This window comes from Mastigoproctus giganteus, chromosome 7, assembly GCF_048544385.1.
Source record: "Mastigoproctus giganteus isolate SK-2022 chromosome 7, ASM4854438v1, whole genome shotgun sequence".
NCBI lineage: Eukaryota > Metazoa > Arthropoda > Arachnida > Uropygi > Thelyphonidae > Mastigoproctus > Mastigoproctus giganteus.
Window position 1 is genome coordinate 220,808,129 of NC_143581.1, and position 24,581 is coordinate 220,832,709.

A 24,581-nucleotide genomic window follows, 5' to 3' on the forward strand; every position below is an offset into this window, starting at 1 on the left:
GTTCCTCGCGTCATCGATGTGATTGGATGACGCGACGAACCAAGCCTTTTCCACCCGGTGTGGGGAGGACGGTGACGATACCACTGTGCTACCGGCGCAGACAATGTGTACAGAAAGGATAGACAGGATAGGAAGAGATGAGGGGTTATGTTATTAGTTAAGAAACACATACAATCCAAGGAAGTGAAGCCAGTCGACATCGCTGGACAGTGCAGTGTCGAGTCAGTTTGGTGTGACATAAGCTTTGGGAGATCAAAATTGAGAGTAGGAGTGTGCTATATTCCTAATGACTCTGATGAGTATAATAAGAAACTGTACAGGGAAATAGAGTGGGCCAGTAAATCAGAGAGTCTTATAATGGGAGATTTTAATTTCCCAGATATTGACTGGAATTTGGGGGCTGGTCACTCACACACTAGCAGGGCTTTTGTGTATTTATTGGATGATTGTTTTCTACATCAGCATGTTTAGGAGGAAACTAGAGGGAGTAATACTCTTGATTTGATTATCAGTAGTGATTCTTCATGCATTAAGAATCTGCAGATAAATAAACCACTAGGTGGCAGTGATCACAGTGTGCTGAAGTGGGATTTACTCAAAGAGGTAACTATCATCAGAGGTAAAGGGAAGGGTTTTTGCTTTCGTAGAGGCGACTACGATGGTCTGAGACAGTATATTTAAATTCTATACAGTGGGACCAACTGATGATGTTACCAACAGAAAATTCAAAATGGGAAACATTCAAAGAACTTATCTTGGAAGCTACTAGGCCTTACATACCAACTAAGAAATATTTTTCAAGCTTTAGGCCTAAATGGATGTCAGATGAACGAATGAACATATGGCAGAGAAGAAAAATTCATGGGATACATATCAATTAATGGATGACATGGAAGCCCATGATAGATATAAGCTGGTCTGTAACCAAGTCACAAAGGAGATTAGACAGGCAAAGGCAGATTATAAGAAATCCTTGACAAAGGATGCAAAGAAAAACAGAAAAGTGTTCTTCATCTATGAAAACTCTAGAAGGAAAGGGATCAATCAGATTGTTCCACTGGATATTGATGGTTCAACAGTTGAGGAGTATTTCAAAACGAGTATTTTGCATCTACATTCACACATGAGGAGAAATTGTTGAGGATAAACATAAAAAATGCACCCGGGGTGGATGGGATCTATCCAGTTATATTAAAGGAGGCAGCAAAGGAAGTAAGCAAACCCTTAGTAAGCAAAGATGGAAGTAAAGAAGTGTAGAAACCTGTTAAGTAGTTACAACCAGGTGTTCGAATCTCACAGAATAACACGTTTGGAAAAGCATGATATATGAGGTTTGGCAATAAAGTTCCCGGAGTGGTACAATAAAAAGAACACGAGTGAAGGAGGATAAAAATGGCTTTATTTTTATTCAAAGTAATTAACACCAAATTGAATGCACTTATTACAGCATTCTGAACAACAGCGAAAGTGTTCAAAGAGATAATGCTCAGTTCGGCGGTTGCATTTTTATTTATGTCCTCAACATCCTAAAATCACTTCCCTTTGAGGGCAGTTTTTACCTTGGGAAAGTCTGTGCGGTGGCACAGTGGTATCGTCACCGTCCTCCCCCACACTGAGTGGAAAAGGCCCAGGTTCGAATCCCGTAAGATGACGCGAGGAACGTTTCTGGCCTTATTTTTCACTCCATGGCTGAGTCAGGCGGTCTCAGGCGTAGATAGCAAAGTTTTTCCTCCTGAAAAATTGGGTTTACCTTGGGAAAGAGAAGGAAGTCAGCTGGAGCTAAATCGGAAGAGTAGAGTGGATGGTTAATCTGTACAATGCCATGTTTTGTCAGAAATGTCTTCACAAGAAGTATGGGCGGGAACATTGTCGTGAAACAAAAACCAGCTTCTTTTATGCCGAAACTGCGGCCTCAAATGCGCTTCCATAGTCTTTGAATCACCAGTATGTAGAACGCTCACTAATGGCACACCAGATGGAAAGAGTCGACCAAAACAGGAAGTCACTAAGAGGTTCCTAACACAAATGACCCTAGTCTCCCCAAACTACCTGTCTGGTTTGCCCCAGGTCTGTATACCACATTTTTGCTGATATGGCATAGATCTCTGAATGCAAAGTTGTATCGACTGGGTTTAATCCAGGATCCAAAATGTACCTGTGGAGCCGATGAGGATTCAGCTCATGTCCTTTAAGACTACTCCAATTACCATTCCCACAGATGTAGACTTATAACCAAGACTAGTCCTAGTCCTGTAAACCAAGGAGATGGCATATACTCATCTCTGATGAGACATACTGCATGGCCTTCTCTGACTTTGCTCAGAAAGTCTTTGGGACGAGGAGAAGTAACCATGCAAATACAACCTAAACTGTGACATTTCTCCCTACCTAGACAAAATACCTGAATGTGAAAATACCCCTGCTAGAATGTGTCTCCCACCTAGTGAGTTTTATGTTAAAATGGATTATATTAATATTGAACAAATTCTGTGATATTGTCCAAGTTAGTCAGAAGCTATGCTTAGCTGCAACCTAAAAGCATAATCTATGTAATTTAAATTAGCTGTACTCTTATACACTGACTAGTGTGTGTGTGTGTGTGTGTGTGTGTGTGTGTGTGTGTGTGTGTGTGTGTGTGTGCGCGCGCGCGCGCGGGCGCGCGTGCGTGGCTGAGTGTACTGTACTGAGTGGGATAAATATGTGTAAATGACGAATGAATGAGAATTTCCCATTAATGTAATTTGTACTCCGAATAAGTATTAAAAAAAATTAAGTTCCTTACAGGTTAAGTTGTGTAAATGTCAATGAATGCCACGGTCACCTGGTAAGTTGTGCGGTGATTGAGCGATTGTATGTGAACAGTATATAAAAAAGATGTGTGATGTACTGTCTAGATGGTATATTTACGTGGCACCTGCGTCTTGTCTCTGAATGATGACGATGTGAGATGACGAATCTGAGTGAGACCTGTGCTTCATGTTCTCTAGCCTGCCCCTAAAAAAAAAAAAAAAAAAGTGTCCATTGTGTAAGTGTAAGCATGACAGGTGTACAGTTGAGTTGAATGCATGCAAGTGTGTGTGATATCCTGACCGACCTTGATAGCAGTGTGGGAAAGCCAGTAAGAAACCCCTTTCTGCCCTGCCCTCCACGGCATGACGTGGGATTAGCTGACACCGGATGCAGCTGGTCTGGTCGATATGTGATGACAAGACTGAGAAGCACCTTCCACAGTTCCTCACCTCCCCACATATATAACTTTTCTCCCCTACGGTCTCTGCTTTCCCTCCTCCACCTCCCATCCCGACCTCATCTACTGGTGGACACTACCAGCAAAAACCTTTTACTGTTCTTGACGGTCCCCACGTGGAGGGTGGGCTCCCTTCACAGGAGTACCCATTCTATCCTTTAGTTTTTAATTTCTAGATGTATAGTCTTCCTATCATCCGCCCCCTTTCTTTCCCAAACGCTTGAACTGTCACCTTGCGCTCCTTCAAAAAAAATAAATAAATAAATATAATTTAACTTGGTCTCTCTTCAGGAAGCTCAGGCGACCCTGATGGAGATCAGCCAGAAAATAATGGGCAGTCTGACTATCTCCTAGCGGTGTGTGAGGGCAACGTGGGGTCCCACCAAGGGCTCTGCTGTCAAATGCCAGAACACAACAACAGAACCCAAAACCATACTACACTTTCAACCCACGACACTTTACTGGCATTTACAGTGGTACTGTATTTCTTCACAGCGTACATATGGCATAGATGCAGGAAACCACAGGTGGTACCTGACCCTGACACTATGCACACAGTAGTAGAACGAAGCACTGCCGTCTCCCCTTCGGTTTCAAATTCTTTCCGAATCATACTGTTTGTCAAAAAAAAAATATAATCAGCATCATCTTGATTCTGGACTTCTGTAAATGAAACTTTTTGGGCCTTGGTGATGATTTTGAAATCCACCACATGCTCTGACACTTTGTCTCTGGGTTGTACTGAAACACGCAACACTCATCTTCAGTCGAGGAACTCACCATACAGTCAAGGAAATTAGGATTGTCTTAACAAGTCTAGATGAAGTCTTCGCATGATCTTACTCTTCCTTGCTCCTGTTCATCCGTGAGGCTGTGCATAAAAACTTTTGCACAGACCTTCCTTTTCCCTAATTTTACGAATCATCTCCTTATTCATATCCAACTCATTAAGCCATCATTCTGAAGGTCAAACGAGATCTCTTGCCACAATTTCCTGAACTTTTGCAACTCCGTCCTCAATACATTTCGAGAGGTTGACGGACACCTACTAATTGAATCATCGCAAACATCCTAACTCCATTTTGGAACTGCTTATAACATTCAAACCCTGTCAACCTAACGGACAATCTCTATACAACCATCTATTGGAGGAAGTTTGAGTCTGCCTGGCAACCCAAAGGTATGAGGTATGAGGTATGAGGTATTGAGGGTCTAGCGGCTCCTGGGATTTCTCCCATCTCCGCGAATGTTCTATGTATCGGTGACAGTACCCTGTCAAAGCCAGAGATTTAGAAGTGTGTGGGTCATGAGTAGTGTTATATGTTGTGCCCATTGTTTATCCGGCTTATTGGCCGCCAGGCCCCTAATGGGACCAGACGTTGCCTATACCTCGCCACGTGGAGGCTAGCCGGTTCGAATCCCGCCTCGGGCTTGGATCAGAGTAGAAAATGCAAAAGCCTTGGGAAGTGCAATATGCTACAGAAGCCGATGAGCCAACAACTAACAAAAAAAAAAAAAAAAAAAAAAAGAGGAAGTTTGAACTAAGTGGTATGTCGGGAATGGTACGTTGATACCAGTTCCGTTTATTTTCAAACTCATCGACCATGACCAAAAGATCACCAGTCCGAAAACTTTATTGTCACACCTCGTATATATTTTGGCGTCCTGAATTATAAAAGGTAATACTTTTTAAAGATATAAAAGATATAAGATATAAAAGGTAATACTGAAGAAATCTACGAATATTTAAAAAATACTGTTAAAAAAATAGCTCATGAAATCCTAGGCAAAAAGAAGAGTCAAGGACCAAAAAAGACCTGGATTACAGAGAAAGTAAGAGCTGCTGTAGAGGAAAAGAAACTTGCATATCAGAAATGGCTGGGTGATAGAAATGATGCATATAGGAACATTTATGTTGAAAAGAAGAAAATAGCCAATCGGTTGATAGTAGAAGCGAAAAATGAAGAATGGGAAAGGAAATGCGCAACTATAATAACAAATTGGGCTTCAGGCAATCAGCGGAATCGTGGAAGGTCCTTAAAGGCTTGAGAAAACAGAATAAACACAACGCTGGTTTGCAATTATTACCTTTGAAAGACTGGGCGGAGTACTATGAAGGACTTTTAAAAGAAGACCGGGAAGAGTTCAAGACGATGAAGGATTTTGGTGTAGAAGACTCGAACTTAAAAGTTTCTGTTAGGGAAGTGGAACTCCTGCTAAAGGAAGGAAGAAATGGCAAATCACCCGGACCTGGAGGAGTTTACATGGAACTTCTGAAATATGGAGGAAGAGGAGTAGCTGTTCTGACACAAAAACTGTTAAATAGTATACTGAGAGGAGAAGAAATACCGAAAGAAATGATAACAGGGTATATTACACCAATTTATAAGAAGGGCGATCGGAAAAGCTGTTCAAATTACTGAGGAATATGCGTCCTGAACCCGCTGTTAAAGATCCTTTGAAAATGGATCAGGAACCATTTGGAAGCCCGAATCGAGGTATCAGAAGAATAAAGTGGTTTTTCAACCAGGAGGTCATGTATAGACCATATCTCAACAGTACGACAGATCCTTGAAAAATGCCAATCAAAAGGGAAAAAAATCTTTATGATTTTCATTGACCTTGAAAAGGCATATAAAGACAGTGTTCCAAGAAAACTCTTATGGGAAGCACTAAAAGAGGCAAATATTGATGGACAACTGATTAACATTATTAAGGCAATTTACAGGAATAATAGATGCAGAATTAAAGTGGGATCAGCTTTGTCACCTGAATTCCACAATTCAATAGGCTTATTACAAGGTTGTTGCATGTCACCAACACTTTTCAAAATTTATATCGACATCTGCCTATGATCCTGGTCAAAAAAATGCAATAAAATGGGATTGCCGATTAATAAGAACACCTATATTCACAATTTACTTTTTGCAGACGATCAGGTGGTAATAGCACAAGACTTAGAAGATGCAAAGTATGCATGTTGTCAATTGTTTGAGGAATATAAACAATGGGATCTAAAAATCAATTTTATCAAGACTAAAATGTTGTCTTCAGGACCAGGACACGTTCTAAATATTGCAGGTTTTAAAATCAAACAAGTTGATAAATTCAAATATTTGGGATCAATCTTACAAAGTGATGGATCATCCCAAGCAGAAATCAATAAGAGAATTGCAGACGGCAGAAAGGCCATCGGTACGTTAAACTCTATTCTGTTGAGCAAAAATATCCTAAATAAAACAAAGAAACTTATATTTCAAACGATTGTACAAAGTCTTCTATTGTATAGAGCAAAAACCTGGACATTGAATAGGCGAGCGGAAAACAAATTGCTCTCCACAGAAATGGATTTTTGGAGATGCTCAGCAGGAACTTCTAGAAGAGACAGAAAACGGAATGAAGACATAAGGGAAAAAATGGAAGTGAAAAAGACTATTATTGACACCATCAAAGAAAATCGTCTAACATGGTATGGACATGTAAAACGGATGCAAGAAAACAGATATCCAAAGGCTATCCTGGAATGGATACCTCCTGAAAGAAGGAGAAGAGGAAGACCTAGGAGGACATGGATGGATGGAGTACGGGAGTGCATGACAGCCCGAGGCTTAACCGACCAAGACACCCTGAACCGCACTTTATGGCGGAAAAAAAATTCCTAACAAGAAATAACTTGTAGGCTGAGGAAACCCATTGTAAATGGAAACGCTCCTCTTGAAGAAGAATTAGAATTCTCACCTAATTGCAGACTTCCCGAAGTTGCTATTTGGAAACCGTATCACCGTGTCATCATATCACTGTATCAATCCGCCAAGTGTTCCCCCATTAAGGTTCTTGTATAGCTATCACAAAAATTTTGCAATACCTTCCTGCGTATTTAAAATTGCATACAGCTTAATTTAATAATATTTAACTTTTTTTCAGTATCTTTCTCTGTATTTTAAATGTAAATAGTTCAATTTAAAATGATATATTTCAATATATCATTTTAAATTAAACTGTTTCATTGTTTTAATTAATCATTTATCGACTGAGAAAGAAGGGTGGGGCTTATGAATTATAGTAGTAGTAATGGCAAATGATGCAATAGAGCAAGCTTATATAGCATCAGCTAAAAAAAAAATCTTCATCTGCCCGTGCCCTCCAAGAATTTGTCTAGTTCTCCCTTGAATTTATTCAACCCATCCACTTCCACAATAACAGATGGAAGCCTGGTACAGCAAACAACACCCGCTGGCTAAAAGCAAACTTCAGCACATCTATCCTGCAACCATCCTTCCTCAATTTGAATTTATGCTCCTCATGTGTGTAGTCTCAGCAAGTGGAAGAATACCATTAACATTTAACATTCCAATTTTACATTTTAAGTTAAATTTAGGTAATACGTTCCAATCTTTCTTTTTCAGTATCACTGTACCTCAATAGTATCTCAATATCCAGTATCTCCAAATCAGTATCTCAATAGTCCAGTCGATCTTTTCCTGTAACAATTTCATTTTAAAATAAAATAGGGATGATTTAATGAATTATTTATATGAAATACTTCATGTATTTCATATATACGAAATTCAGAGTTTAGTAGGGCAATTCAGTGGGGCAATTCAGACTTTAGTGGGGCTCCTACAGAAGCATATCTATATCAACACCTGAAACAGCACCTTCGACCTTTTTCGAAATTGGAGTTATGAATGGAAATGATGAGGATGTATGGAAATGAGCGAAATTTCGGAAATTAAGTCTTAAAATTATGAATATATTCCTACACATCCCCCACAAAAAACTTGTAAATTTGCATAATATAATAATCTTAATTTGTTTCTGCAATTCTTAAAAACTGCTTTCAATAAATTTTGGTGACCTGCAGAAACTATTTTGCACTGGTGAAAAACCAAACTAAGGCAATAAATTATTTTACCTGCTAATGCCATTTGAAACATGTATCTTCGATCAACATCTGGACAATCCGCAATTCTGCCAAAGACTATACGCCCGGTAGCAGTTGAAGCTGAAAGGGTCATAGGTAGCATGGTACGATACGTTGAAGGCACACCAAGGTCTGTGGCATGCTGGATCTACGAGTACAAAATAAAAAAGATGAGGGATAACTCTAAATCATCATAGGCTTAAATGAGGGATAACTCTAAATCATTTAATCTTTCATCAGTTAAATCAGTACATCGATTTATGAAAATTATGGACTTTCATTTTACGTTTCCACCTGACGCGAGTAGCACAGCAGTTATAATCACTCTCCTTCCCCAGGCTGATTGGAAGAGACCTGGGTTCGACTCCCCATCAATGGCACAAGGAAGTTTTAAGTGCTTTTTTCACAATGTGATTGAGTTAGTCAGTTTTTGGCGAGGGTAGCATGTTTTTTCTCCCATAAATCCGGGTTTTTTTCCCAACAAATCGGCCACAGAACACTCTCAATTCAAAGACATAATTAGAAATGAGGAGATACTGAGGAAGATGAGAAAAAAAATCAAATTATTATAAAGACAATAACGTAGCATATTAAGCAGCCAAATGGGGCATGGGTAGAGTAGTTAGTATATGTGTGGTTGAGTTGACTGTGGTTCGAGCGCACGTGACCACTAATTATGGTAATGTTTTTGTAGTGTGTACTGCCATCTTGTGAAATCTCTGACCTTTTGTCACTTCCTGGAATGTAAACAGAAAATGTGTGTTTATTTATTTATTATAAATATGTATTTAACATATATATAAGTTATGTATTTATTTATTTATTTTATTTCTTTCCTTATAAAGAAAAGTAAATCGGATTGCACACGTGCTGAAGAAAGAGAATTATTAAAGAGATATAATTGAAGGGCAAAAGTGACGGGCAAGAGACAGATGGAGAGAGAGAGAGAGTTAAATACAAGGGAAAATGGCGATTCAGAGAACTTTGTAATTCAGTGGTTTGTGATGATATCAATTAATCCAAAAGCTATAGAAGGGATTAACTTCATAATTGATAATCACTTGTCAATCAATAAAATTTATACTATTGGATATTATCGTTCCCTATGTTCAAGGCCTTTTTTTTCTAATGACCACTTTTTAGATTTCAGCCAAGTTTTATCATGAATATCGGGAGAAATTTTTATAGGGGAGCGGGATATACCTTATTACGATCAGTGTTTGTCCAAAGTCTGGTGAAAGGTATGAATTTGAAAAGTGTTCGTGTATAAAATCCATTTGTTTCCCCTCCCTGATAACGTCCATAATCACTACATAACAACACTTTTGTCTGTTTCTATTTAAAGATAAAATATTGAGGAAAGAACTTTACCAAAGTTAAATATTTATTTACTTTATTCATAGTTACTTGAAAGGTTACGTTAGATAAGGTGTGTTAAGCACCAAAACTATGAAGAGTCACAATATTAACTGTAATTGGGGGTGGTGGTTTTCTGTTTTCTGGACAAAAAACCCAAAGGAAAACTATGGAACTCTTGCCTGAGACCGGCTAATGTAAAGTGCAGCCATTATCAACCCACTGCAGGATGGAAGCCTCCTCAACAATTCATGCTGAGGGAAATGGACCATAATCTGCCACGCTGGTCCAGTGCGGGTTGGCAGATCGACCGTATTCAGGGGCTTGAACCCCGCTCTACTCAAAGAGCGTGTGCTACTGCACTCCCGCTCCTGACCACTCGGCTACGGAGACTTACTAATAGTTACTTGCAAAGTAATGACTACCAATACACTCACCTATTAAAACCTTCAGGGTTATGTTTGGGATCCTCTTTGAAAATTTTCTTTAGACCAATGAGTCTGCGTATTCTTTGAGCAGCATATGCTATGTGCTACTTAGAGAATATTTTCAAATCCGTTTGAAATATTTTAACTATTTTAAAATAAATATTTTAAACTAGTATTTCTTAACATTAAAATCAGTAATAATATTCTGTGGAGCACCACCATACTAAATTTTGTCCCGTTCATCGCAAGTAGGAGTTACACCACATGTTCTTTAATTTTATCGAGCAGTATACATAAAATTTTAAGAATATAAAACTGAAATCAAAATTTATATTCATACACTTACAATGTGAACGTACGGGATGTAAAATCCGAATCCGGCTATGCTGGTAATAAATGTCCACACTTGAAAAACACGATTCCTGAGCACAGATAGATCCATTACAATGACCACTTTATCCTTTGAGATTCTTGACTTAGCAACGGGTCTGGTTAGTAGAACAATTATCATGTTCAGCTAAAATACCATAGAAATAATGGTAAACAATACACTGTATAAAAATGTAAATCGCGCAACATCCTTTCAAATCTAAGAAATATATAGGCACTTTTATACACAAATAACACATATTTTATTATAAACATTTATGTATTTTGCTTAAAAATTACATGCTTTCGTTTTTTATGCTCTTATAAATCGGCGAAAAATTAATAGAAGACTCATATTTCCACTCCCTGTATAGCACCAGGGATTGTCCATGATTATCTTCTTATAATACTGCTGCAATGTCTCCACCCAATAAATAAAGATTATTATATTTACAATATATATTGAAAGACATTTGCTTTTTTCATTCATCTGATAACACAAAACTTCCAAACTTCGAAACAAGAAATGCGTGTTATACACTGAGTGATCACTGAATTATGACCACCTACCTAATACTTTACAGGTCATCATTTTGCCCTCAGCACAGCAGCTATCCTACATAGCATTGATTCAACAAGATGTCGGAAGCGTTCAGGAGGTATGGCCAACCAAGCTGTGTGTAATGCGGTCAGCAACGCAGGTATGGAGGTGATTGGTGTATCCAGACGCCTGATATGCCTTTCCATAGTGTCTCACAAGTGCTCTATGGGATTGATATCGGTAGCGTTCGGAGGCCAATCGATATGCTGGAAGTCAGAACAGTGTTCCTCAAACCATTTCTGCACAAAAAGTGCCCGATGGCTCGGCGCATTGTCATCTTGGAAATTAACATCGCCATTCGGGAAAAAGTGTAACATAGCGGGGTGTACACAGTCAGCAAGCAGTTGACGATAGAGGAAACCAGTGATACATTGTTCCACACGCACCAGGGGTCCAAGTTCCTACCAGTGTAACATGCCCAACACCATACAACTGCCTCCACCGGCCTGCACATTTGATACCATGCATGATGGATGAAGACCCTCATGTTGTTGACGCCAAATCCGTACACGACCATCCACGGTGTGGAGTAAATAACATGACTCATCCGACCAGCACATTTTCTTCCAGTCTTCTAACGTCCAACTTGCATGCACTTTTCACCAGGCGAGTCTTTTATGCCGATGAACCTTGGTTAGGAGAGAATGGCGTAGGGGTCGTCTGCTGCTATAGCCGAAACGTGCGAGCGTGCGACGCATGGTCATGCCAGATATTGTTCGAAGTTGTCGCATGCATGTATATGGTATTCAACTCTTCAACAGTGCTGCGCCTGTTCGCTTATACGAGTAGTCGTCGGACCCGGGGCTCATCTCTAACCAACCTTTCGCTGGCCTTTGCAGTTTTGCCGTCGGGTCTTTGTTTGACCGTTTTGACACCAGTCCTGGTACACTTTAACAACGGCGGCTCTCGAACACCTCACCAGTTCAGCCGTTTGGGAAATTGAGGCACCAGCTCGTCGAGCACCCGCAACCTGTCCTTTATCAAAGTCGGATAAATCCTTCCTTTTACCCATCATGCTCGGAATTTTACTACCTACTGAACCACTGACACTTATCTATGCTACGTAGGTCGACTAACTGCGCACTCTCGTACCTCACGTGGTCAACGGGTCGCATTCAGTTTTCATAGGGGTGGCCATAATTCAGTGATCACTCAGTGCATGCTATTACTGTTTGGTAGTTGGCCACAACTACCGATGAAGGCAATTCATTCCAACGACTAAGAACTTGGTGGATATGGAAAAAAAAAACTTCCTGCAGTCTAGTCTATAACTCACCTTCACCTCATTTGGGATGTATGTTCCCCTTATCTAGCGTTATTTGATACTATGAAAATTCACCTTCATTCAACTAGTTCTCTATAATGGCCACTCTTATACCACGTAAATATTAAGATAGTTAATTTAGGTAAAAACTAAATCTCTATAGATTAAGGTAACGTTTCGGAAACTTGCCGGATCCCTTCCTCAAACCATACATAGGCTGTTGCCAGCATTCTGGTCGCCGAGTGTCTCAATTCTTACTGCCTGTTCTCTTTGATTTGAGATATTCTGCAAGCAGAAGCCTGGCTACTGTCTATATATGATCTGAGGATGGGTTCCGGCAAGGTCCAGGTCATTAAAGTCTATAAATCTATGTATAGTTAATGGTTCTCGAAAAATATTAAAGCCATTTTTCTCACCAAAACTATCTCCCAGTATATCATTGTTTATTTTGTTCTCAGTAGTCTCCACCTGCCACTGTGTCGTGAACTGCTTATGTACGATTTTTTTTTCACACCATTTACAGTCTAAGAATGAGAGACGAGGCATGTTATCCTCGATCTGTGCAAAGAGTACAGGACTTCCTACTGAGATGTTGAGAAATGTTTTAATAACTATGACGATTTGTAATATATAATTGAACGTTTTGTCTTCGTACACTTTGAACAACCCATTCTGTTGGGTGGTATAGAACAACGTGAGTGAAATCACAATCATCAATACATTACGCAACTATCAAAAAGTTAGCAAATTTTTCTGTTTGTTTACTTACCTAAACGCCAGACTACAGATAATCGATAAAAACACAGTGCCACTGAATGTCTTCATACATAATCTCCATCCATAACGATCCACCAGAAACTGGGCTAAGGGCGTCATAACCAATGTGCCGAAACTACTGCCAGATGTTACAATACCTGAGGCTAAAGAAATATATTTTTTAAAATATAGACTACATATGCATAGTGCTGGAGTTGTAGCTAAGGAAGTACCGAGGCCAAAAAGAAGAGAATATGTCCAAAACAATTCTGAAAAATTCACCACGAAAGATGACAGTATCAAGCCAATGCTAGCAGTAAGACTTCCAAGAACGGCAGACACTCGATGACCAAAATGTTCTGTGATTAGACTAGCCAAGGGACCAAACAGCAGAGCGAGTCCATATGATAAAGAGCCAACCCATGCTAAAGGATGAAAATTCAAAATTAAATTTAAATAGTAACATAATAACATATATAAAGTGTACAGTAAACGCTGTTTCTAATCTAATTGCATTTCACAATACACTTACCGTCCGAACAGTAATATTAATCATCATCATTTGGAAAACGAGTTGGTCCGAATCCCGTAAATGATACAAGGAAATTTTGTTTCCCCTTTCACGCCGTGGTAGAGTTGGCCTGGGGCAGAATTTTTCCCTTCTTGGAAATTCGGGTTTTTTTTTTATTTTTCGTCCACTTGCATTTTTTATATACACTGAGTGACCACTGAATTATGACCACCCCTATGAAAACAATGCGACCCGTTGACCACGTGAGATACGAGAATGCAGAATTAGTCGACCTACGTAGCATAGATAAGGCGTCAGTGGTTCAGTAGGTAGTAAATTCCGAGCGTGGTGGGTAAAAGGAAGGATTTACCGGACTTTGTTAAAGGACAGATTGTGGGAGCTCGACGAGTTGGTACCTCGATTTCCCAAACGGCTGAACTGGTGGGGGTGTTCGAGAGCCGCCGTTGTTAAAGTGTACCAGGACTGACGTCAAAATGGTCAAACAACGACCCGACGGCAAAATTGGAAAGGGCAGCGAAAGGTTGATTTTACAGGTGAGCCCCGGGTCCGACGACTCGTATAGGCGAACAGGCGCAGCACTGTTGAAGAACTGACTACCATATACATGCATGCGACAACCCGGAACAATATCTGACATGACCATGCGTCGCACGCTCTCACTTATGGGCTATACCAGCAGACGACCCCTACGCCATTCTCTCCTAACCAAGGTTCATCGGCGTAAAAGACTCGTTTGGTACAAAGGGCATGCAAGTTGAACGGTAGAAGACTGGAAGGTGTGCTGGTCGGATGAGTCACGTTATTTACTTCACACACCGTGGATGGTCGTGTACGAATTTGGCGTCAACAATATGAGGCTCTTGATCCATCATGCATGGTATCAAAAGTGCAGGACGCTGGAGGCGGTTGTATGGTGTGGGGTATGTTTCACTGGCAGGAACGTGGACCCCTGGTGCATGTGGAACAACGTATCATTGGTCTCCGCTATCGTCAACTGCTTGCTGACTGTGTACACCCCGCTATGTTACACTTTTTCCCGAATGGCGATGGTGCCATTCCAAGATGACAATGCACCGAGCCATCAGGAACTTGATGTGCAGGAATTGTTTGAAAAACACAGTTCTGACTTCCAGCATATCGATTGGCCGCCGAACTCAACCGATATCAATCCCATAGAGCACTCTTGGGACACTATGGAAAGGCATATCAGGCGTCTGGATACACCAATCACCTCCATACCTGCATTACTAATCATTGCTAATTAATCAAAGGAAACAAATGCCCTGGACCGGACCTACTGGAGCCTGAAATTATCTAGGAGGTGATGCAGTTCATCTCAGGCCTGATCCTGTACAACTGCTGTTTAATGACAGAACTTTCCTGCTGAAATGCAAAACTGCTAACGTCAAGTTAATTCCTAAGAATCCGTCTAAACCCCTAGACCTTCCCGACCTATCGTCCTCCTCCTGGTTATCAGCAAGCTACTAGAGCGCCTCTTATAAAACCCTCTGCTGAGGCACTACGAGACGGCTGGTCTCCCATCATCCAATCAGTTCTGCTTCAGGCGGGGGTCCACCCCGCTGGTTGCTTATATACACTTACTAGAACAAGTACAGGCTTGTGATAAGAAATACTTCATTCCGATTTCTGTGGACTTGCTGGGGCGTTCGACTCCCTTTGGTGACCGAGCGCTCTGGTGAGATTCAGTGCTGCAGACATCCCTGAAAACCTCTACTGCATCATCTCCAGCTATCGCTCTAACAGAACGATAACAGTCAAGTCTCCCTACCAAACCCTGTCTAGGAATGTGTACCGGGGCTGTCTGCAGGGTTCGGTCCTGAGCCCACTTTTGTGGAACGTCGTCCAGGATGGCTTCCTGACCTTGGACATGGATGAGCTGAGCTTCCAGGCCTTCGCGGACGACTTCATCCTCGCCATTCCCGCAGACTCACGAACCCAATTGGAAACCCTGGCCAACAGTTCACTGAATACACTGCAGCAATGGGCAAGGCACCGCCTGAACTTCTCCCTGGCTAAAACAAACTCCATACTAATGAAGGGAAACTCCAGATTCACGGACCTGGATAGACCCCATGATAAAAATAGACCACAGAAGAATCAAATTTTCTTCTCAACTCAAATACCGCGGCATAATATTGGATCACAATCTTTCATTTCAAATATATACGGAAAAGGCTCAGGAGCTATACTGCTGTGATTGTCAGGGTCACCGGCAGGGACTTGGGAAAACTTCATGCCCATCATCACATATGCTGCTGGAGCATGGTTCCGTAAAGCCACCATCACTCTGAACAAAAGGACAATAGACTCTATCCAAAGAAGTCCATCGGAAGAACCCCCGCCAGGGGGTTCTTCCGATGGACCTCGAGATCATCCGGCGGGGACTCCTTTATCAGCTGGCAATAGAAACACCCAAGACATGCCTAGGCTACACCACAGACCCCACTAACAACCGGACCGTCGAAGTCAAGAGTCTACATGCTCACCTGGTACCGGTGTGGCACACAAGATGGAACCACTGCCACACCGGCGACATCGCCAAAACATTGATTCCGGTTGTTGGACGAGTCTACCCCAGGACCCCGGCTTGGTTCTCGCGAGGCCTGAAACCAGCATAGTTATTCATTGGACAATGGATCTATAAATGCAAAACCTTCCTTACTCGGGACCCATGAGGACCCCTGTTGTGTCTGTGGCTGCTTGGAGAGTTGGCAACATCGTATGTATGGCTTCCAGCTCTATGACGACCTCCGCAATAAATTGATCACGAAACTAACATACCTACCCAAAGGACAGTCCGCGTGTGTAGCACAGTGGTATCGTCACCGTCCTCACTACACCGGGTGGAAAAGGCCCGGGTTTGAATCCCGTCGATGACGAGAGGAACTTTAATGGGCTTTTTTCACTCAGTGGCTGAGTTAGTTGGTCTCAGGTGTAGATAGCAAGGTTTTTTTACCCCAGAAACTAGGGGTTTTTTTTTCGTCCAGAAAAACAAGCAAATCGACCACAGAACACACGCAATTAACAGACATAAGGTACACAGCACGGCAGATGAATTTCATTATTCGGGTGGCCTTAAAATAATAATTTTTAGCCAAAGGACAGGAACAACACCAACTAGACTCCAAGGAGGAGTACCTGGCGTTCTCCGAATATGCACAAAAGCTGTTTACAAGAAGTAAAACGCTCATCTCGATGGGTCGACATTGACTACCCATGATATAACAACGTGATACCTGCAACTGAGGCCTTACACAGTCGATGGCGTCCTCAGCTGTGAAGACTGCCCTCACAGGGATTTTTTTCTGTCAGCTAGAAAAACACCACGAATGGGTTCACGAATGGTGAACTTCATAATAATGCAAGCTGATAATCAACATAGACAGGTCGTTCTGCGCATGCAGGACAACTCCTTGGATTAAGACTGGCAAAGACAAGATAAACTACAGATGAAGACAACAGGCAATTGCCTTGACATAGCCATTTGGCGATCCGAATAGGATGCCCTAACCCTATTCATCTTTAAATCCTATCCCCTGGCAGGGGATAGGATTTAAAGGATTTCCTGTTTCCTTCTCCCTGCCGTCCCCTTCCTTCGTCTGGTGAGGCATGGGCGTGCCTGACTGATTTCCTGGGGTCGCTTCCCTATCGTCCCCATATTTCTATCTTTCCCCCCAGTCTTCAGTCTCTCTCCCACTCTTCCTACAGGCAAGCGAACGCCCCGCACGTCTAAATTTAATTACTTGAAAATTGAACCGTGCTCACTAGCATTTGGTTTCTAATTCCACCGTTCCCCCACTTTTTTTTTAGGCCCTAGCCACTGAAATCTCAGGAAATTAGGTTGCAGAGTCTGTCAGAGTAAAACTTCAAACAGCTGGGTATTTGGTCTGCCTCCACGGGGAAAAGTGTGGGCAACGTTAGGCCCCCAACAGGGATCCAACGGCTAAATGGCATGGATTCGCTAGGTGGCGGAGATGACAACAGTGTGATTATGGTGCTCCGTATTTTTTGATATTTTCAGTTTAATTTTTATTATTATTATTATTATTATTATCCGTTTATTTCCATAAGGAAACCACCCCGGGACGGCAAAGTGCCAGGAGGGTGCTAAGTACATATCAGGGTACGAGATACTACGTGCAGTGGGTTACATATACTGAACACGTAGTCTCGTCCCGAAATATTACATACACATTTTATGTTTAATATATATACACATTGATGATTCTGTACATACATTATACAACTGATATATTTACAATTCACTAATAATTCCATCTATAAATTACATATTTACATAACTGTTACAGAAGGTATATTTTTACAGTCAACAAATTATTATTGTTCTGAAAGCAGAAAGTTTCTCTTTTACTCTAAATTCTTTGGTACTTTGCAGCCGATTCATATTTTGGTAAGTCTATACGAATCCTGGAAGATCTCTTTCCGGTATGTTGCATTATGAGTAATGTACTAGCTATATTTAGTATTAATCGAAAGTTCAGAAGTGCCTCTATCTAAATATATCAACTAAGGAAGAAATGCACAGTCAGGTAAATTATGATTATTGTTTTTTGGTCTCATGCATGCTATATGTGGTACAGCTATAGATAAGTTTTCTTGTCTGCGGAAAGTTCAACTACTCAGCTTTCCCCACCACTAATCCTCTCTCAAGGTCGCTCCTTACATTAAAGGCTCCAATTAAACCGTAACTGGGTGTGGAGTGTATAGCTCTCCCCACTACCGCACCTTTCATCGAGAAATAAGTGAAATATCTGGCCAACGCTCCAGATTTAAGTAAAACATATAAGTAACGCATCTACGGTCTCAATCGTTACAAATATGGAAAAGAAACCATCTGATATGACGGAGCAAGTATGCGGCATTTGTAACGTTGTAAATAAATACGGCATTAAATGCTCGCGATGTGGCAGCGTCATTGGGAGCTGCTGTTCCCAAGTTGACATCGTGCGCTTAAATCAAAGCAGACGAAAGAAGTTCCTTTGCCCAAAATGCAGGTCTCACAACGAGAAAAATAGCGCAGAACAACGGGAAGAAATAAATGCAGCAGAATCTCACGTCATAGACAACGATGACTCAGAAACTGAGGAACCTTCCCCACAGGTTTCCGACAACCTCGCAGTAACGGAGCTGAACGGGAACCTTAGTGGCTCATTAATTGATATCTTAGGTTGTGACGCATGCCCAGACGATTGCGCGCACAAGAAAACATATGATGATGGAAATGATACTCTTGACTACATTAAAGAAATAGGCTGTAGTGGGGCTCGGAATGATCAAGAAAGACAAACAGGTCAGGATTACTTTAAGCATGAGTCTCAAATGCTAAAAGAGTTACTCGAGGAACTCCTTCTTCCAATCCACAAAACTCTGCAAGGAATCAAAGAAGAAAACCATGAACTGCATGAACAGAATAGAACTTTAATAGCCAAACAGAAACTAATTGATGATAAATTAGACACAGTCCTAACTCAACTACGTGCAATTAACGGAACAATCGGACGAAATATCCCGATACTCGAAAACCCACAGGCTTGCCCAGCTGGCACCTCGAAAGTTGCAAGAGGGAAACCGATGGAGAACTCGCACATTAAATCACAACGGACGACTACCCTCAAATTTAGGGCAGAGTTGCAAGATGCTGATCCCTGCAAAGAGCAGCCACCTCCTCAAAATTTTGATAATTCAAAAAACCAATCCTCCAATAAAAGGTATGCACAAATGCACAGGTCGGAAAACGGTCCAGCGACCGCTATCCCCAGCTCTACTTCTTCTGCAAACCAAGACCGCAATAAAAAGAAATCAGCCCCTCCATCGGAGCCAAACATGAACCAGAAACCTACTTTTGCTCAGGTTGTTTCTCTGCCGACAAAATCGGCCCCTCAAAATTCCACTAAAAAGGACCCCCCTCACCTAAATGCCCATCAGCAACAACATGCCATACGGACAAATGGCGATCCTACTGATCATCCTCCAACATCCCAGCCATCTGATTATCACCCTTGTCTTGCAGAAAGATACAGCATCACCTCAGTTCAAACAAGAGGAAAGCTATTTGTCTCGCGGATTGAACCCAGTATCACACCGAGCGTCATTAAAGAAATGTGCGTAGAGGGGATGGGTATTGACGTGGAAGTACGACAAGTACGAACAAGACATCCAGCATATTCCTCCTTCACTATCTCATGTCCTATTAATTGTGAAGCACGATTACTAGACAAAACCATTTGGCCCACTGGCACCCTGGTTAAACGCTTCAGGGAACGTGCTTCGAGGCTCTCAACCAGGGTTGCTCAGTAGCAATTAAGGAATTCCTCATCAGACTCGAAAGAAAATATGCAAGTCTCTCTTTACCTTCAAAATGTGCGCAGCATAGCCAATAAACTTCACACTTTGCAGAACCTTCTATTAAGCTCCGAATATGAATTCATCTGCCTGACAGAAACCTGGCTTCATAATAATAGACAGCTAGATGCTCTGGCTGACAATTTTGGTTTTAAATGCGTTACAAGAGGAAGAGAAAACAAAAGAGGAGGAGGAGTAATGATACTCTATAAGAATAATTTCTCTGTAACTAAAAACCAAGAGTCACACTCGGAAAATTTTGAAGCCGTCTCAGCAACCTTCAGAGAAGGTACAAAGAATGTACAAATTTGTATTATATACCTTCCACCCAACCATGACAGCGAAGCCAGAAATGAACTCCTTACTTGGCTCGTTGCAAACTTGAACCCAAATGTAGAATCTATTGTGATGGGAGATTTGAACATGCCTCTTCCTAAGTACAAAGATGCAAAGAGCGAATTGGATGATACTATGGAAACCCTCTCGATGAAACAACTTGAAACGCCCCTCACAAGAGGCACACAGCGCCTTGACCTGGTATACTATAATGCTCTAGACATCATATTAACTGACAGTACGACTCGCTTCGCTTCAGATCAAATCCCTCTCTCAATCCAAGTCAACCTGAGAAGTCAAGCTTGTAGACAAAAAGAGAACTGGAAGAGGGAAAACAACGCTGATGTTATCTTCTCAACCAAGTATATAAAACCAGACGTAATTTTGAAACGGCTCGCGAATTTCAACTGGCAAAATCTCTTCCAACTCCCCATAGACGATGCCTTAGAAGCACTTTCGGATACCCTTCACTTTATTGCTCTTGAGGGCGCATCAAAACACATAAAAATTTCCCATCGAGCAAATTCCTGGTTTAGTCCACAAGTAAAATATGCTTTTAAAAAGAAGCAAAAACTGTTCAGAAAATGGAAAAAAACTGAACACCCACCTGATTATATTCGATATAAAGAAGCTAGAGCGCCGTTCATTCGATTGAAACGTCAAGCTCACTATGACATGGTGCGATCACATTTAAAGAAAGGAAGCAGGATATATAATAAGAAAAGGCGTACGGATATAATGCCCGAGCACATCTTCTCAGAATGGACCCAAGCCACCTTTGGAACTCCTCTAGCAGAAAATCAAGTTGAAAGTGAAGTCAATACAGAGAAAATCCGTGAAGCAATTAGCAAACTGAAGACAGAGTTCTATCCTGAACTGTCTCAAATCAGTATCGCTAGAGATGACATTAAAGCCGCTGTGAATAGCCTCAAGAATAAAGCCACAATTGGGCCTGATAAATTCCCACTCTTCATGATTAAGATCAGCAGTGTATACATCATAGATCTGCTCCTTCACATTTTCCACAAACGTTTAAGTGAAAACCACTTTCCGAAGATATGGAATACGTATTTCGTTAAACCTGTTCCCAAAAATAGCAATCCTAAATCCGCCAAAGACTACAGGCCTATTGCAATTGGATGTTCGTTTCAAAAAATATTTGAGAAATCCATTTTAAATACCGTCAACCATCACTGCTTCGGGCATAGACCGGAGTACCTTCATTCAGTGATCCCACAAAGATCTACTACCACCAATCTCATGGAGACTCTATTTCGAATACAACACGCCCTACTTCAGACAGCAATTAGACATTGTCTTCTTAGACGTTGCATCCGCTTTCGACAGAATATCCATCTCGGCTATTACTATCATCTTGGAGGAATATTTCCATATAACTGGGCACGTATTAGCTATAATAACGAGTTCTTTGAGGGAGAGACACATCACTGCCATAAATGGAACTTCCAAAGAGACCTTCCAAGTCAACAGGGGAGTCCCACAATGTGGTGTCCTCTCCGCTACTCTCTTCGCAACAGCACTGCATCCCTTCCTGACCCAAAATCAAAAGCAATTTGTCGTATATGCAGACGACTTGAAATTTTTCATCACCTCGAATGACCAAAACACATCTTTACAATGCAACAACGAAGCAAACTCCAAAATCGCCGAGTTGCAAGAATACCTTAATTGCATGAGGCTCCGACTAAATGAACACAAGACAGCCCAAATGGTTTTCACCAACAAGGTATTAAAAAACCACATATCAATACGCGTAAATGGCAGTGTGGTCAAAAAAGTCAGGACACATATTGATCTTGGTCTGAAATGGGACGAAAACCTAAACTTCACACCCCATTTCGGACATGTAAAGAAGAAAACTTACGCAGCGCTATGGACCTCCAGACAAGAACTAGTAGGTATCAGGAACCCTGACCTTGTTAAACAATATATTTTAAGATGCGTCATCCCCATCCTTCTCTACGCATCTCAGATTTGGTCTTCTGCCCCAGTTGCTACCATCAAGGCTTTCCTGGGTTTAGAGTACTGGATGCTGAGATGGTTAAACAGGATCACTACGAAGCCATTTACAATCTCAAGAACCATTTTATATGCCAACTTGGATGTCACGCCTTGGTCTCACATTATTGTCACCAAGAACATCCTCACGCTTGCAAAACTACTGACCGGAAGAGTCGACTCGCCGAAAACTGACCACCTGCTGACTCGGCCCCACATGACGCAAAGGTGGGCGAATAGAACAACATCCCTCCCAATCAGTAGCGCGCTCACACAGCTGGAAAGCCTTCGGCGATTTTTTCCTTTGAACACTATTAAAATGTTCAACGATCTTCAAGCAGACCCAGAAAGGCTTTGCGCAGAGAAGAGATACAGGACCGAAGTGTTTCAAAAGGCATTACTCCACCTATAAATGTTGAGTGATGCCGACAGAGGGAAACAAAAGAGAATGCAGGAAATGAAGAAAATGAACTGGTCGGGACTGTTTTTGCTCCTGTTATGTTTATATTGGACGTCTTGTCTTTCTGTGAACTCGCTGTAAATAGTGCTGTAGATGTGAACATTCTCTAATTCCTTGTAAAATTGTAAATTATGCTTGTGCTCTCTTTCTATCTGCCTGTCATGTAAAATAAGGCAATGATGTGTATAATATAATTAATCAGACAATGTATGATTTAGAAAATGTATAATTTAGACATTATATAATTTGTATAATTTATAAAGACTGATTTGTATAAATTATAAATAGATAATTATGTATATAAATTATATTTGTATATATGAATGTGCACCCCCTGGTTAATAGCTGTAAGCGGGTGTCTCTTAGGAGAAAATAAAGATAATAATAATAATAATAATAATAAATGGGCAGATGAATAAGGGCACACAACACTACATATATACAATATCGACACACTTTTAAATCTCTGTCTTCAACAGTGTTCTGTTTTCACATGACAATGTACACTACGTGGAGATGGGGTAACTCTATGGTGCCGTTTGATCCGGACACACTTTAGACTTCACTTTACTTTACACTAGCAGCTCTTGTCTATGCGAGTAGTACAGTGGTTTTGTCGCCATCCTCCCTATACTGGGTGGAAAGGGCCCGGGATGGAATCCAGTCGATGACGCGAGGAACTTTACTGGGCTTTTTTCACTCCTTGACTGAGATAGTCGATCTCGGGCATAGATAGCAAGGTTTTTTACCCCAGAAACTAGGGTTTTTTCGTCCAGAAAAAACCCTAGTTTTTTCTGGACGAAACATAGACAGGTCGTTTAGGCAAATCGAATAGAGAACACAATTTACAGACATATTATATAAATGGATATACTGTATAGAAGAAATTCTGGATGATACTAATAAAATAATTTGAATTTTTTGTTACTAGTCGCTGTTGAATGGATCTAAAACTTTCCAGTCTAGCTTGTGACTTCATATGGACAAAAATAAAATGCACTGAGAACATTTTGACTGTGCTGTATTAGACTAAGAGTTTAGGAAATCATGTATATACGTTAATATAATTGTTACAATTGTTTTGCTAGAAACGGCTATCAAACATCCTCCAAGTGTTGGAGTATTTGGTGCTGGTCATTTTGGACCAAAATTCCATTTCTCCTAAGAATTGCAGTGTTTAGCCTAGAACTCTTGACCATAAATGTATATAATCGCTAGTTTTTTTTTTTTTTTTTTTTGCTGGCTCCCAGGTGTGGGCAACCTGGGAGCTAGAAGGCAGGCACCCGACGCTATTGCACTACTTCCGGCGGGTGCGGGATCTTCAGTAGTAAAAACACCGGTACCGGATGATACTAGACCTAGGCCTGGCTCCTCGTGCGAGGGATGGGCACCAAGTAGCAGCTACTTGGGTGTTGACTGCTCCCTGGTGGCAAAATGACCTGACACAAACACAACACATATTAATATTCACACACATACACTACACTTTTTCAGGCCTGTTATGCAGTTTCTGCACCATCACAGAGAAAAAAGGTGGAGGTGAGCTAACACCTAGGAGTCACCCCAATACAAGAACCCGTACACTAGCACATAAGGAGACCATGTGCACCCTGCCATGTTGCATTTTTCCCAGAGAGAAACGAGATCTTCCAAGACGATAATTTTCAGTATAATTGTTCCAACCCTCTGCATGAATGGCTTGCGGAACACAATGAAAATATCACTCGACTTAATTCGCTTCTAAATTTGCCTGACCTCAAACGAATTTATCAGCTGTGGGATGTTTTGGATGGGAGTACTATGAACACGCAGCCGTCTTCTATTCCAACACTGTGGAAAGCCTTGCAGGAAGCATGGCTGCAGATCCCTATGGACGTCTTCAGACATCTAGTGGAGTCAATGACA

At 41.2% G+C, this 24,581-nt stretch overlaps 1 protein-coding gene across 1 annotated transcript in view; it reads right to left on the reverse strand.

Annotated features, from left to right (window-relative positions):
* The window catches only part of LOC150083706 (uncharacterized), a 189,029-nt gene that overhangs the window by 161,743 nt on the left and 2,705 nt on the right, over positions 1-24,581 (reverse strand). The window contains exons 2-4 of the mRNA XM_090378576.1: positions 12,959-13,370; positions 10,302-10,443; positions 8,163-8,319 (exon numbers count right to left, since the gene is read on the reverse strand). Coding sequence (XP_090234702.1) covers positions 8,163-8,319; positions 10,302-10,443; positions 12,959-13,370 — 711 coding nt within the window. The remainder of the gene's footprint in view (positions 1-8,162; positions 8,320-10,301; positions 10,444-12,958; positions 13,371-24,581) is intronic.